Genomic DNA, 17167 nt, shown 5'->3' on the forward strand with positions numbered 1-17167 from the left:
ACTCTGGGGACCGCGAAAGATCGCAATTCGACGATCGAAAACCCTCTCGGTATGCTGGGAAGATAATAGTGGACCCCATCCACCACGCGGAACCACCTGCTCTCCTTGATCAGCAGGGCAGAAGGATCAGTCGCGGCATCGCCGAACAAGAACTGGGGCTTTTGTAACTCCGTCTTGGCCTTGTCTGTCAACACCGCGTCGGTGGTCAACTCACGTAGCGTTAGATGGTGCCCATCAGTGACTCTCTTTATCAAGCCATACGGCTTATCAGTAGAGAACATAGGCACCGGATCCAAGGAGGGAAATCAGGGAGGTGCCGTATAGCTTGTGCCTCCGGCGAGACCGAAAGAGCTTCGTCAGAAAAGGTCGCTACAAGAAAGAACCAAAGAATCAGGACAGAATCTGCCCTAAGGGTAAATCCGCCTATCAAGCTAAGAAAAGCGAATTCGCCTGTCAAAAAGTGAAATCCACTTAAACTGAACGAGATCTGCCTGTCTAAACGATACTTCCCTTTACCAGAGAAAAAGTCGGACTCGCCTATCAAAAACTAGTTCGCCTTCACCCAATAAAGGTTAATTTTGCCTGTAGAGACGGAGATCGTCCTCTACGAATAAATGTAAAATCCACCCAAAAAGGACCGACTTTGCCCTAAATCGGGGAAGCTGCCAAAGGATGACTGAATCCAGGGAGGACAAGTGATACTCATCCTCCCAACCCGACGCTTGTAACCTACACAAGGTCGTCAGACAAACCCCTTGACTTACCCAAGTGCGTCTCAGGCACGCTGGCGGGTGCGCCGGCGGCGAGGCGGTCAGAATAGCGTCCAGGACCTCATCCCTTCGCAACGTACTTCTTAGATTTCGGCGCCATTAGGGGATAAAGCGGGAACTCTCTCTCTCTTTAAAAATTTTTCAAGATTCCTGAGCACGGTAACCCTCAAAGGAAGGGAACAGCCTATTTAAAGGCAGAGTTACTGACGTGGCCACGATCGCCCTTAAAAGGCGAAACACTGGCGGACGAGAAACGTGACCACGATCGGAATCAACGGCCCAGATTTCCCCCAACATTTCAAAGGAACCATCAAGACGGGAAACGGGCCAGTCGAAAACCCAGAACCCGAGCCGAAATCAACGGTTGTATCCGACGGGGGAAACGGGCCAGTCGAAAACCCAGAACCCGAGCCGAAATCAACGGTTGTATCCGACGGTTGGGTTCAAAAACCACGGCCACGATTCAAACAAGATGCACGAAGCTCACGACAGATTATCGAATCACAATGAACGCGACATGACGGAACCACGCCGCCTTAGCTGGAAAGCACAAAGCCCCACCGGGGGACGCGTGGCTCACTCACACTGAACCTAGTTTCGCCCAAAGGAAAAGTCTCACCTGCGAAAACTCTAATCAGATTCGCAAGTTGAGCAAAATTTCGCCTGCAAAACCTAACTTCATCTGAATGGCTCATTCGCCTGTGGAGACAACTGACCTGTCCAAAGCCTCGAACCTCCAACGAGATGGCCTCGTTTTAACCCGCGCCTCAGAGGGCTGAGGGTTAGAGTCGAAATCTTAGCATCAAGTCTAAGAGAAACTACTCGACAACTCATCATACTAAGGGGAATAGTATGGCTAGCCCGATTCAAACGGTAATCAGTAAAGGCATGTCAAACCCGTTGATAGCTGAGGGTTTGCTAAAAATCCTAAAAGAAACCTAATGCACTTGTTTCGCCAAGAACTTCTTTATTCAAAGTATTCCAGACCACACGCAAGCCGGTTTAGGTCTGAAAACTTTGAAGGGGGTCTTGTAGATGGTAAAAAATACCTCTGTAGGCTTGCAAGAAATTCGCCTACAAGGAGAAGTCGCCCATACAATTCGCCTAAGCCACAGGAATACAACTCGCCTGACTTAGTCTGAAGTCAAATTCGCTAGCGAACCTCAAGGCCGCCAGAACAACTAGGTATCTGCTACACCACGTGCCAAGGTGGGCCTTCCCACCTCTCTCGACCTAAAGGGAGAAGGCACGGTACTCCAGGCCCGTCGAATGGCCGTTCACAGTACGAGTGATTGGGCAGGTATCGAGTCAACCTGAACACTCATAAATGCAGCTCACCTCATCCGTCCGAGTCGAGAGCTGGATCCGCCGGCATTCGGCAAGCTGTCCAAACCCACTCGAGTGCCGGGCACCTGCTTTCCCACCTCTCATGACCTGAGAAGAGAGAGAGCATAGTACTCTAGGCCCGTCCAGTGGCCGCTCACAGTACGAGTGATCAGACAGATGCCAAATCAACCTGCGCGCTCATAAATACGACTCAGCTCAACGGTCCAAGTCAAGAGCTGGATCCGCCGGTGCACAGTAGGCTGGCCAAATCCACTCGAGTAGTGGGCAGCCGCTGTCTCACATACGAGGAGGGTCCTTCCCATTCCTACGTGACACGACGTGAAGCACAACCTTGACAGTACATGGTCACATCCCATAATTCAAGGAGTGACCACGCCGTCTCTCCACCATTTAAGAACTTCTTCCAGCCACAGGGAAGGAAGGATCGGTTCACCAGTTCAGAACTTTTTCCAGCTACGAAGAAGAAGTTTAGTTGTTTCTCAGCCGTCCAGCGATTCGCTCATTGCTGAATCAGCTAATTGAACCACTAGCTCTCGACTCCCGATCGGGTCGACTGCAAGCTCTTTGCATAACCTTTGCACTGTAGCATCACCTCTCAGTTCCGGGCCCTGATCGCCGCCGAAGTCGAGAACCCGAACTCCATCAATCCGAGTTTCTACTGTGTACTGAAACTCTCCAGCAACTTCGGTCGAACCGTCCAAGGGAAGCAGACTCGGCACGAGCATCGAGCGAAGCATCCTGTAGCTACCAAAAGTCCCCACACTAAACAAGGAGGGCCTTCCCTCTGCTTCTGTTGTAATTTCAATTTAATAGTTTGTAATAAGCCTTCTTATTAATACAAACGAAGTTCCCTATTTTCGGGAGATCAAAATTTACACCTACAATATAAGATGCCCACATCGCGTCCGCGCGGGTCGGACCGAGCCGACCCGCGCCCCCCGCGGGTCGGCGGGGTGTTTCGCGCAGGTTTGACCTGAAAACCCGTTTTTGGCGGTTTTGACGGGTTTTTGCGAGATCTTTTCAGTTCCAGAAGTTCCCAACTGACTTGATATCATCTACAAACATGGTTAGGCCGTTATTGACTAAAGATAAGGCCAAATTACTCATTCTCATCCACATACCCGCATCCGGAGCCCTATAAATACAAGCCTAGGACCTCCTTTCAGCGGGGGCGATTTATTATCAAGACGAGGAGGTGCTGTCGAACTCCAGAGCCAAGAGTCACGAATTTCAGCGAGGGTTAGTGAGATCCCGACGAACTCTAGCATAAAGAAGGAGCTATTCGAAGAATCTGAAGCCCGTACGTCCGTTCCTTGAGATTAGACTTTGTCTTAATCTCGAGAAGAGCTACTGATTTCGCTTGGTCGATTTCAGCGCTTCAATCAAATAATCCCTCGGTTAAGGCGAATATCTGCCTAATTTTCCATCAACCGGATCCAGATCTAAGGTGGTCCACGGATATCAAAATCCTCGGCACAGGCAAAGATCCCGCGCTAGCAGAAGACCGATAAACGATCTTACTGCGTTTGTTTTGACGAGAGTTGTAATTTTTGTTTTCATTGTGTAAGAGTCTTATAAAAAGACTATCTTTTTTTGTTTTCATTGTAACGACTGAAGTTGTAATGAATACCGCAATGAATACATCAACTTTTGACACAAACAACGTCGTCTTCGTCATCGACGAGCTTAGAAAATTCACGTCGGGTTCACCAGACAAAGAGAGAGGCGGCTAGGTTAGATAGCTCTGATACCATATTGAGAAATTAGGGCTTCAAAGTCAGTTCTCATTGATAGAATTGTTGGTTTATATAGCCTTACACACACGTTTACACAAAGGCCCTCTAAAACTCTTTAATTGCATTACATTCTCAACAGTTAATTATTGATAATTGTCATTGTCATTATAGTTATTGTTTTTTTAGTCCTTGTTCGGATGTTAAATTATAACCTTGAACCCTTATATAACTTCATTTTTTGGTGGGGTGGAAGATCAAATGGAAGGGATCTTTATAATGGTATTAGAGCATGAGTCCAGGTTTTGATCTATGAAAAGGGTGTTCAACTTTAGGAGATATGTTAAAATTTTAAAGAATAATTCTCATCATAACTCTGGAGTTTTGATATAGTGGAAGGAACCTTTTAACAATTGTTATTAGTTAAGTTAGGACGGTAGACTAATTTCCTATCTGTGGATAAGACGACTTCTATAGAAAGAGAAATAATCCAGGAAGAAATAATCTTGAAGAGAATCAAACTAACAATCTCATTGGTGAAAAGTACTTGTTTTCCAAATTAGTGGTGACCAGGCAGACTTGGGAAGAAGACCAAGTCAACTGACATTGAAGGTCACTAGCTGTCAATAAACCTCAGGCTGAGACCTTTCTACAAAAAATAAAATAGAAAAAGACATTGAAAACCAAAAATGATAATTCTCTCTCAATTGTTTCATTGTAGATTAGAATCTTTTGCTGGTTGTACTTATCAGTAAAAGACGGCACTACTTGTAAGTGAAACATAAATATTAGGACAACATACTGCAAGGTATCCAAAATTTATCAAGGGCGATGGCCTTAGTTGCAAAAGCATTATTGACTCCAGTCAATTTGTTTATCCTACCTAACAAATGTTTTGCTAACATCACAGTCGGAAGGTGTATGAATTTTCTAAAGTTAGTAGAAAAATTTACAAGATAGAAAACTAAATAAACAAAAACAAACATGAAGCTGAAGCTACAATATCAACCGATTACATGTTAGGAAACCAAAATGGCTTACTTTGTCTTCTGTATATGAAAAGTCTCTGACCAAGATGCAAAAGAACATCTAACAAAATCCTCCAGAGCACTCAGTAAATATATACAAAAACGTCCAAAACAAGTAGTATAGTAAACAAAAACTCTCTAATAACATAACTAGAAAAAGTTATTTTCTATTTAGAGCTCTGTTGAGAATAAGGAAGTCCAAATGAACTGCTGCTCATGTTACTTCCCTGCGTCGAATCAGTATAGCTATGATGATTCATAACCTTCATGACTCTATAGTCTGCATCTGATGAAGATCCAGATGATGAGGTTGTTCTTATTCCTTCATTCTGCAAAAGCCTCTCGATTTCTTTCACAATGTAACTCATTGTTGGACGATCTACTGATGAGTCTCGTACGCATTGCAAGGCCAACTCTATGAACCTCCTGAAACCAATGACATCGGTGGACTTGCTTATAAGAAGGGGATCCATTATGTCTTTAAGACCAAAATACTCATCGTCTTTGTCATTGATTGCCAGTTTTACTTCACGAACAATGTACTGTCCCATGTGTATCGGTGGCTTAGCACATATCAGCTCTAGCATTACTACTCCAAAACTATAAACATCACTTTTGTCGGTCAACTGTTCTGTCATGTAGTATTCAGGATCGAGGTAACCCTGCATTGGGTGGCATAATGAGGACTAGTAACTGGAACATATATAATGTACAATCCAGCCATTTTATGTGGATATCTTGAAATTCTATATTTTTGCAGTTTTACCCTCCGAAAATGACTATTTGCTAATTTACCCCAACACTCCATAAGATTGGACTAATGTATATGTACCCCAGTTTTTCTCTGAGTTAATTGCAGATAGATCCCTGTACTATCGCCCAATTTCGTGTACAGCCCTGTGGTTTAACTGTTGCATATAGACCGCCTGGGTGATTTTTTTGACTCTTTTATACCCTCATAAAGTACAAAATTGAATTTTCTAACAAATCGACCTCCTAAGGGTAAAACAGTAGGAAATATTTACTCAAGGGGTCTATCTACAACCATAGAACTACAATGGGTCTATCCGCAATTGAGCGACAGTACATGAGGACTATCTGCAATTAACCATTTTTCTATTGGGATATTTACCTGAAATTATTAACATATTATCTGTTAAAGTGATTCGGATTTGTAATCATGACATGAAATCACATACATATGGTGCTTCAAGTATTAACATGCTCACCATTGTCCCCTTGACTTGTGTAGAAATATGTCCCCTTTCACCATCTGATACTAACTTTGAGAGACCAAAATCTGCAACTTTGGCATTTAACTTTTCATCCAAAAGTATATTTGTAGACTTGACATCTCTGTGAATAATAGGAGGATATGCACGTTCATGAAGATAAGCTAGTCCTCTAGCTGATCCAAGAGCAATCCAGAGCCTACTCTTCCAGTCAAGTTGAATGCCAGACTTGCCTACGTTTGATCAGTGTATATAAATATCTACCTATAGAAGGAAATGCAGGTAAATGTTTTGTAAGGTTAGTTGCGGATAGGCCCATGTAGTATCATTGTCTTGAACTTAGTACCATTCTATATTTATTTTTGCAGATAGACCACTTGGATGGATTTTTTTTAATTACCCTCAGGTAGACTCACTAATTTCCCAGGGATAAAAGTTTGGTCTATCTGAAAAAACAAAATTAGAGGGGTAGTAATTTCAAAACAGCAATACTACAGGAAGTCTATCTGCAACTAACCTTTTTTTTTCATACCAGACAAGCAGTCCCTTAGAGTTCCGTTGGGGATGTACTCATACACGAGCAACCGTTCTCCATGCTGAAAACAAAACCCCACAAGGCCTACTAGATTATTGTGATGAACCCTAGAAAGCAACTCGATTTCTGTCTTGAACTCGAGTCGGCCCTGATTTGATCCTCTATATCCCCTCTTGATTGCAACAACTTGCCCATCTGGGAGCATTCCTCTATATACCTGAAGGTGTATAAACAATGTCAAGTTACTTTCACTTAGTGGAAAATATCGGAAATCCTACACAAACTTTACAAGTGATAACCTTGCCATAGCCTCCTGTTCCAATTTCATTAATTTCTGCGAAATTATTGGCGCACTTCTTCAGTTCAACGAAAGAAAAGCATCTTGCTCCTTTCAACTTTGGTGCATCAACGGTATCTTCACTTTTGTCCCATGATGCTGAAAATGGACGGAACCAAGAGATTAAATTCTCTCTTTTTTTTAACATCATATATTTCGTTTAGCAATTTAACGGATTGCAGTTAAGAAATTTATGTATACAATTTGATTCTGAATTTTTTGCCTAATATACATGAGATTGTTGATTATCAAGACATCAATCATAGACCACATTGAACGAGTCTTGGAAAAAATGGATTAGTACTTGCATAAAGATCTATAAAATACTGGCAATATTCCCATTTCAGATTTATATAAAACTTCCATGTCAGGCATTGTTGGATATCTGCAATCTTATATGCTTGCCCGTATTGCAAAATATCGGAACACACTGAAAATTTTTGAGATAGAAAATGCATTCATATAGACAATTGGTAAACTTATTAAGACCAAATATCAAAACTTGGACAAAATATAACTTACTTAAGAAAATCAATAAATATATTGTTGGAAGGATTACCAAAAGGATTGCTTATTTCAATAGCTTTTTGAGCCCTCCGTTTTTGATTGAGTGCATAAATTCCAACTGCTAGAAGTCCAAGGATCAAAAATGTACAGCTAACTATAACCCCAACAACAAAACCTTTACTTGGAGAGGATTTAATACCACCTGGAGTATAAACTTATATCACTATTCTATCCAAGACAGATTATCTCCAAAACTTTTGTCTAAGATTATATTTTGTACCTGGAAAACGATATGAAGATGCATTGAAATAGTATGGACCAAACATTCCGGGGGGTGTAAAATTTTGGCTGCTTAAATCAAGCTCCATCAGAATCTCGGTCCGGTTGAAATAAATGCCTGATGATGGGCAGAGTTTCAGCTCAACCTGAAGATAAGAATTACTATCGAAAAAGGGATTTTGAAGAGATACTGATCCCAGTGAAGATCCATATCTTCTCCATATACTCTCTCTCAATAACTGGAACTTTGAATGATTTGTTGTATCTCTGAAGAATGGCGCTCTAAAAATCATCACTCCTTCATAAGGATTTGAACAGTTATAATTTTGAGGACATGACGGAGGGTCACAATCGGCAGCAACGATGGAATAAGGTGGTGATTTTTCTTGCTGAAAGAGGCAATAGCTTGTTTGGGAAAGATGGAAATTGCTGCATACTGGATTTCCAGTGAGACTGTAGTGAAGAAAATGTCAGTAGATATAGGTTTTAAATTAAAAACACACCATAAAAATTTTACTTACATTATTGTGTTATTGTAGTTGGAACTAAGTTCAACGGAGGTAAGAGCGTTATTCTGGAAATCCACAATCTTCAGTTGCGGGCTGACATTGGTACCTACGTCGAGACTTCCGTTAAAGCGATTATCTTTCAGTATCCTGACGACGTGCTAACATAGTCAGAAAGATGAGATAATTTTTTCCTCATATTTTTCTGTAAGCTGTTGTTTGTTATGATGTACTTACACTTGCTGTAATTGAGGAAAACTGAAGAGTTCCTGTGGAACTTTTCCATGAAGCCCCCCTGATTCTATCATCCTGTGTTCCATAAGAAAGATATAGTTTGAGATCATCGGCTAATTTCAAAATATCACTTCGATACAGTATGAACAAAACGTACAAAGAAGTAAGAGATCCTAATTCGGATATCCAAGCAGGAGCTTCTGAAGGATCAAATGAGTTATTACTCAAGTCCCTGTGAAAAAATCAATACCAATTCTTACATTTCAATCTTATTAAGATACATGTTAGATTGACGCGATGTAGCTCATAATTGAGTTCTTACACAGAATTGAGCACATTGAGTCCCGTCAAATTTGGCAGGGGGCCAGTTAGCATGTTGTTTGCTAAATTACTGGGGGAAAAAAGGAAACACGAAACAATGAATCAAGTATATGAGTGATTAGACGTTGTGTATGGTTACTTACAGTACATTAAGACCCAAAAGATTGCTCATATTGGACGGAACTGAGCCATTGAGCAAGTTATTATCAAGACGGCTGTTTACGAGAAAGCAAATGACAATATTTAGTCATTTCTCCATTTATTAAAATTGAGATGTAAATATAAGTTTACATATCATTGAGATACTCACAGAACAGTAAGGGACTGCACAAGTCCAATAGATTGTGGGATGCTCCCAGTAAGTTGATTTCTATCCAGAAGTCTGCACATAGAGAACTATCATGAGCTGAAGAGCTTGTAGAGATTCAAGAAGAAAATAAATTAGAAACTAGCAATTTGGAAGCTTACATATGTTCTACTGTCAAATTGGAGCTGAAAAGTTTTTCAGGGATCGAACCAGACAACCGATTTTGGTTTAAATGGCTGCAGGTGGAAAGTAATCACAGTTATATTTCTTGTGCCTTTAGCTATACAAAATCAAGGTTTAATTGAGGATGGATCCCTTGTATAATTACCCAATTGTCAATAGACCCCTCGTCTATTGTTGTTGCAGTAGACCCCCTGAGTGATTTTTTTTTTACTCTTTTATCCTCAAGAGGTTTGTTTGTCAAAAACAATCTACCTCTAAAGGTGAAAGAATAAATTCACTCGAGAACTGAAGCTGTAAGATACTTACAAGTGAGATATACAGGGGGTCTATCCACAGTTGGGGGATAATACAGGGGGTTATCAAAAATTAACCCTAAAACAGTGAAATATAAGATACTTACAAGTGCTTTGCATTGAGAAGTTGATCTAACCCGGGGGATGTGCTTGTAGAAATTGGGAGAGATCCTGTCAACTGATTTTCTGCCAAATCTAGCCAAAAGAGATTGGAGAGGCTGCCAAAAGATGCAGGTATCTCACCCGAGAACTGATTCGAGTTCAGAGCCATAAAAGTGATGAAAGAACAAAAAAGATCATGAAATGAACAAGTATACAGACAATATTACATATTACTATAATAGAGTAGAGTCCTTACAAAAATGTGAGTTTCGGTAAATTGCCTAGTTCATTTGGGATGCTACCACTGAAACTGCAACCGATCAAGATCCTAGGCAAGAGTGAAGGAAATAATCACCTTAGCACATATTGCAAAGTTTTCAAGAAGTTGTCGTGATAAATAATGAGAATGATGGACTTACAGAGTGGTAAGCTGCGGTAACTTTCCAATAGCAGGAGTTAAAGGACCACCAAGCTTCTTATTGTAGGATAGATCCCTGCATGTGTTTCAAAATTGAATTAATAATTTTTTACTTTTTATGTCTATTTTATTTCAGGAGGATGTACAAAATTATACTGCTAATAAGTCAACAAGCCTACTAGTCTGAAGTTCCATTANCACGCCCCCCCCCCCCCCCCCCCCCTTCTCCTTCAAATATTTTTCTTGTCTTCTGAAAATAGCACGACAGGTTCCAGAAAATACTCAGATTATATCACATGGTTCTTGAACTCATACAATAAAAACATTTTACATGCGAACATGCTTTACCGTTAAAAGTACCTTTACATAATATCAGTACAGAGAATGCTTACAGTGATTGGAGTTCGGTCAGGCTTCCGATATCACTGCTTATCGTGCCTTCAAGACCCATGCTATATAGTTTCCTACAATACCATAATAGAATAATAATACAAAAACCAAAATAAAATCATGGTCTCAGTCCAACAATCTTAACTAGATAAAACTCTTACAGTTCTGTCACCCTCGAATTCTTGCATGCAACACCATCCCAATGTGAACCACAAGGATCATTCGACATTCTCCAATTCGGCGGTGTGTTCTTCATTTCATCCATCAAAGCTAAGAGAGCTGCAACTACAAGTATTGAAAAAAGCCATACCAGTTAAAATAAAAGAAATTATACTCGATCATCAATAGAAAGAGAAAGAGAGAGATGATTACCATCTTGTCTATTTGTGATACTAGAGCTGAGCTGAGCAGTTACAAAGCACAGAACCAGCAGCAGAAGCATTTTGGGTGTTCCCATTTCAAACTTTAGCAGAGGATAACAAGTAAATCAAGGAGACCCAACCATAATCCAGTACCAGCTCCACCAAAATCATTACTTTTTAATGACCCAATTGACCTTTTGGAGTGTTGGATTGAAATTTTTGAAGGAAATTAATTTGTGTGTTTGTACTAAAGTTTTAAGTTTTGGCGCTGACGCTTTGTTTTCCACGCGAGCTCATTTTGGGGTCTTTGAACGTGTCATTTTCTCCTGAGTTTTTCAAAGATAGAAATTGATAGCGGGCTCGTGGGATTTTTGACTGCGTCACAAAAAGTTTGCGGAAGGTCCCTTTTGCTGATCTCACTATATTTAAGACCCCTTTAATTGTATCTGTTTTTGTCATAAATTTGTAAGGTCTTTTTTGCTGATATCACAGTATTACCCCTTACTTGTAGATTTGTTCAAATGGATCGTAGAAATGTCAAAGCCCGTGCGAAGATAAACATAAGCCACCATCCATCAACACACTTCGGAAGCGCAATTAATGATCCTAAGGTTTTCTGAAACTAAAGAATAACCAATATTTATAAAGGTAAGAATAAGCTAGAACTTTGCATGAGCACTTCTACTTTTATGCAAAATAACTAGGTTCATATTCTATTAAACATGAAGCACTCCTGATTATCTTCCTCAGTGACAAATAATGCAATATGCTGGTTGACTTGTAGGTCACTGCAGCACACATTGCAGGTGAAGGGGTGAACTAAAAACTGTAACCTCATCTCAGTATCTAAGCACCAATTGTTCCTGAGTGTGCATCATGTCAAAACGCTCCGCACCGCGGGATGCTCTGAACCACATACATGTGAAACAGAAGGACAATATGGGTAAAATTTTGACAGGATTTGCACTCATCGTCCTCGGGCTCATCAGCTCTTTCATAGAGGGACTTTCATGTTTTTATGTATAAAGAGTAGTGAATATGATGGAGAGATAATACAATGGATCTTCATCCAAATTTTTCTTTTGGGAATTCAAGAGCAATGTGTATTTTAGTTCTTGACTTTCCTTTTGAAAATAGGCTTTAGGGCGAAATTCACAGAACACCCCAAGACTTTTGGTCAATTATGAAATAACCCAAAAAGTTTGGAAATGTCATCAACCTTCAAAATTTTGTCATGTAACCCTAGAAGGTTGGGGGTTATCGGAAAGTATTCGGAAAGATGCAGAAGTTTGGGAGGTTAAGTGACATTTCCAACTTTTGAGATACTACAACAGTACCTGCAAGTCTACTATGGTTACTAAGCAAAAAAGAGTAACTAAACTATTTAGTAGTTGTTACGGGGTGTTCCATGTTACTTACAAATAGGCTATCCCGAATGAACCTAGTCGAGCCGGCGTCACTCCCCAAAGACGACTCGAAAGGCGGACCCAGTCGGGCGAAAGATTGCTGCTCAGCAACAGGCCGGCACTCTCCCCGAAGGCGACTTAGAACCTCACTTCCCAGCATTATTTTACCATTTATGATCGTCATTACGACTCCACGTCACCCGCAGACAAGCCTCAACTGCTGCTGATTCCTTATGCCACAGAAGCGACTCCGCGTCACCCGCAGACAAGCCTCAACGGCTACTGATTCTGTTGGATAGCAGTATTCCTAATCTATTAGGATTCCTAATCTATTTTGGTAACATGAGGTTATTAGGATTCCTAATTTGTTTTGTTTTTGGTTTTAGGATTCCTAGTTTGTTTTGGTTTTAGCTTTTTCTATATATATGGAGATTAGAATCAATCATAAAAAGAGAGGAGAGTTGTAATCAGAGATTAGAAAGACTTTTCAGCATTGTGCGAGGGAGATATTGTGAGCAAGTTGAGAGCTTTGTTTGAGGGTTAGTTTGTGAGTTTTGTGAGATTGTAACCCTTTGTACTCTCATTGATTTAGTGGAATCTCCTCATCCTCTCCCCGTGGACGTAGGTAATTTGTCGAACCACGTAAAATTGGTTGTTTTGCTATTTGTATGATTTGTAATAGTTTATTTAGGTTCCCTCGACAAGTCAGTCTTAGAACTGATGAGAGGAAGAGCTGATATCCTACTTTGTTAAGATATTTTGCTTAAGGTTCTTGTTTCCTTTGTGAAACATGAATTCCTATTGCGACCTGACTCTCTTGTTGTGCTGTCGAAGTGCTGCCGAAATTTTCGCTGCGCGCAACAAGTGGTATCAGAGTCCAGATTTTAGATCTAGGGTTTTAAAATTAGGTGGAGGAAGATTCTTGTTTGAAGGTTGGTTCTTGGAGTTCTAGGCTTCGATGGAGATAGCATTAGGAGTTGTCGTTGGAGATTTCGCTTTCCTCGTGTGGACAGGAGATCTATTTGGAATCTAATCTAGGATTCAGTTGGGTAATTCTTAATTTCTATCAAAGTTTGGTTCTTTTTCTACAAATTGGAGTTAGTTTGTAATAGGAGAAGAAGGTGAAAGCAGCAAGTCGATGGCGAGTACAGTTCAAGTTGGTTTTCAGAACATCAAAATTAGTGTGGTAAAATATGACGGTAAAATCAACTTTGGTTTGTAGATGAGCGACGTATATGATGCACTTAATGTTCAGAACTTAGAAGAGACCATCATGGTCCATGAGAGACCACAAAAATATAAAGAGGCGATATGGGAAAAAGATGAATAGGAACGCTTATGAGGTGATTAGGTCATGTTTGGAACAAGAGATAAAGTATGATGTGATTGGGGTGACGTCTGCGATGAAGATGTAGGAAATTCTCAACAATAAGTATCTTACGAAGAGTGTTGAGAACAAGTTGCATTTGCTGCGTAGGTTATTCAGATTCCAGATGTTCAGAGACACCTCGCTTGAGGCTCATGTGAACAACTATATAAAGTTATTGTCAGACTTGGCGAATGTTGATGAGAAGATATCGAATGAGTACAAGGTGATTATCTTATTAGGCTCCTTACCGGATGAGGAGTATAACACCTTTATGCTCACTTTGTTGAACGGAAGATCTTCTATCAGCTATAGTGAAGTTACTAATACATTAACAAATTATAATTTGAGAATGAAGGACAAAGAGACTTCAAGCGCTAGTACTTCAGGAGAGGTCTTATCGACGAGAGGAAGAAGTCCATATCTGAAAGGTGGTAATAGAGGAAGGTTAAAGTCAAGAGGTCATCATCAGCTCGTAAAGAACCAATATGCATTCTGCAAGGAGCAGGGACATTGGAAAAGAGATTATCCAAAGATCAAAGAGAAGGAGAATAGCAAGAAAAAGGGCCCGAAAGCCAATGAGGTGAACGTTGCGAAAGACGATGATTCCGATGATTCGAGCTTTTCTCTATTGATTACTCCGGAGGTGAACCACTTGGATGCATCAGGTTAGATACTTGATTCCGGCGCTATATATCATGTGACCCCTAGGCGAGATTGGTTTGCATCGTTCGAGAGACTCGATGGGGGTGTTGTTGTCATGGGAAATAATCAATCTTATGGTATTTGTGGGATAGGTACCATGCGAATTCGAATGCACGATGGAGTAGTCCATGAATTGAAGGAGGTGAGATTCGTTCCTCAGCTGAAGAAGAATCTTATATCAGTTAGAGCTTTGGAGGCAAAGGGATTTAAGGTGACCTTTGAAGACGCTGTAGCAAAGGTTACTAAGAGATCTTTGGTGGTGATAAAGGGAGTCCGTAGTTAGAACTTGTATTATCTAAAGGGGAGCATCGAGATTGGCCAGGTTGCTTCGGCTATTTCAGAGGCGGACATGAGCAGGCTTTGGCATTACAGGTTAGGACACACAGGCGAGAAGTCACTACAAACGCTGTACAAACAGGGGCTATTGAAGGGAGCCAAGAATGGTAAAGTGGAGTTCTGTGAGAACTGTGTACTTGGAAAGAAGGCAAAGGTAAAGTTTAGTACGGCTATTCATAGGACAATGGGCATCCTGAACTACGTGCACACAGACATTTGGGGTCCCACCAAGACTGCATCACTTGGTGGTCGACATTGGTTCGTCACGTTTGTTGATGACTATTCTAAGCGATGTTGGGTGTACACCATGACAAAGAAGAGTGAAGTCCTAGATTTATTTGTGGAGTGAAAAAAGAGATTGGAACTGCGGACTGGAAGAAAGATCAAGACGTTGCGATCCGACAACGGTGGTGAATATACTTCAGACCCCTTTCTGCAGCTATGTTGAGATAAGGGCATAGAGAGACACTTCACGGTTAGTTATACACCGCAGCAGAATGGGTTGGCAGAGAGGCTAAATCAGTCTTTGCTGGAGAAGGTCCGATGTTTATTGTCGCAGAGTGTTTTGGAGAAGATCTTTTGGGTTGTGGCACTTATATATGCGAGTCACCTTATTAATAGGCTGCATTCATCTACGATTAAGGGAAAGACCACTATGGAGATGTGGTCGGGAGAGCCAGCATATAACTATAACCAGCTTAAGGTATTCGGGTGCCCTGTATTTTATCATGTAAGAACAGATAAATTAGAACCTCGAGTTAGGAAGACCATATTTGTAGGATTCAAGCGTGGTGTCAAGGGATACAAGCTTTCGGATCCAGTTGATAGGAAGATTGTGCTGAGTAGAGACGTCACGTTTAATAAGACTTCTGTCTTGAAGCTTCCCAGCTCTCATCAGGTGGAGAGCGACCCGACGAAGGAGATATCGCAGGTGGTGGAGATTGATGCAGCTTCACAGTGTTCAGATGGTGCAGTATCCATTAGAGTGCCGACTGAGGTGACGCCACGCGAGCACGACGGTGATACGAAGGATAAGGGTACTGATCTGCAGGATCAGGAACCGACGGCTCAGGTTCAGGATTCTATTACGGTTCGGAGACAGAGGAGAGACATACGGATTTTAACATGATATGCCGACACAGTTGTGTATGCACTTTCGGTGGAGAGTATCGATAAGATGGTGCCTACTACTATCAGAGAGGTCGAACAGAGTTTGGAGGCTAATTCGTGGCAGGTAGCTATGTAGGAGGAGATGGAGTCTCTTCATAAGAATGATACATGGGAGCTGGTTGAGCTTCTAAAGGGGCGGAAGGTAATTGGTTACAAGTGAGTATACACAAAAAAGGAGGGTATTGAGGGCACTCCATTGAGGTTCAAAGCTAGGTTGGTTGCGAAGGGTTATGCATAGGAGGAAGGAATTGACTATAATGAGGTTTTCTCTCCGGTGGTGAAGCACTCTTCGATTCGGATTTTGCTAGCTTTCATGGCATAGTATGGTTTGGAGTTAGATCAGTTGGATGTGAAGACGATATTTTTTCATGGTGATCTTGATGAAGAAATATATATGACTCAGCCATTGGGATTCCGAGCTGCAAGGAAAGATAAGTTGGTTTGCAGGTTGAAGAAATCGCTATACGGTTTTGAAGCAGTCTCCTCGACAATGGTATAGGCGATTCGATAGTTTTATGATTGGTCATTCGTACACTCGGAGCCAGTTTGATCCTTGTGTATATTTTCACAAGTTGAAAAGAGGTGCGTATATTTATTTGTTAATTTATGTCGATGACATGTTGGTTGCCTCTATTTTCAGATATGCTATAGATGAGTTGAAAGCACAGCTTTCAAAGGAGTTTGAGATGAAGAATTTGGGTGAGGTAAAGCACATTTTAGGGATGAAGATCGACAGAGATTAGAAGAAGGGCAGAATTTGTTTGACACAAGTGGCTTATTTGAAGAAGGTTCTATAATGATTTCATGTTAGCATGGATACGAAGCCAGTTAGTGTACCATTAGGATCCCATTTGAAGTTTTTAGCTGATCTTTTATCGAAGACAGTTAAAGATCGAGAGTTGATATCGAAGACTCCATATACAAGCATGGTTGGGAGCTTGATGTACGTGATGGTATGTACGAGGCCGGATTTGTCACAGACGGTGAGCATGATATCGAGATACATGCACAATCCAGGAGTGAGTCATTAGGATGTCGTGAGATGGATTTTGAGGTATATTCGAGGTACGCTTAATGTTGGTTTAGTTTATGAGCGGGACGTTACAGGTGGGCAGTTATGCATTGGCTATGTTGATTCGGATTATGCCAGGAATTTGGATAAGCGTCGGTCTACGATGGGGTATGTGTTCACTTTGACCCGTGTGCCGGTGTGTTGGAGATGCATCTTACAGTCTACGGTGGTTTTGTCTATGACAGAGGCAGAGTATATGACGATTACAAAGGCTGTGAAGGAGGCTAT

The 17167-nt window shown here is 41.1% G+C and overlaps 1 protein-coding gene across 2 annotated transcripts; it reads right to left on the bottom strand.

Moving 5' to 3' along the window:
* Positions 4865–10973, bottom strand: LOC109850500 (probable leucine-rich repeat receptor-like protein kinase At5g49770). Of its 2 annotated transcripts, XM_020420513.1 has the most exons (19): positions 10895–10973; positions 10684–10807; positions 10525–10596; positions 10134–10208; positions 9971–10042; positions 9720–9830; positions 9298–9372; positions 9140–9211; positions 8973–9044; positions 8831–8899; positions 8666–8740; positions 8512–8583; positions 8290–8424; positions 7770–8221; positions 7542–7691; positions 6945–7081; positions 6643–6862; positions 6108–6343; positions 4865–5540 (listed from the first exon to the last, which is right to left on the bottom strand). In XM_020420513.1, exons 1-19 carry the CDS (start codon positions 10962–10964, stop codon positions 5046–5048), a joined length of 2784 nt encoding a protein of 927 aa, XP_020276102.1. In that variant the 5' UTR covers positions 10965–10973; the 3' UTR covers positions 4865–5045. The 2 variants fall into 2 exon arrangements, with proteins under 2 accessions (XP_020276102.1, XP_020276103.1); XM_020420514.1 differs by lacking the exon at positions 9720–9830.

The sequence above is a fragment of the Asparagus officinalis genome, chromosome 7 (assembly GCF_001876935.1).
Source record: "Asparagus officinalis chromosome 7, Aspof.V1, whole genome shotgun sequence".
Classification (NCBI taxonomy): domain Eukaryota; kingdom Viridiplantae; phylum Streptophyta; class Magnoliopsida; order Asparagales; family Asparagaceae; genus Asparagus; species Asparagus officinalis.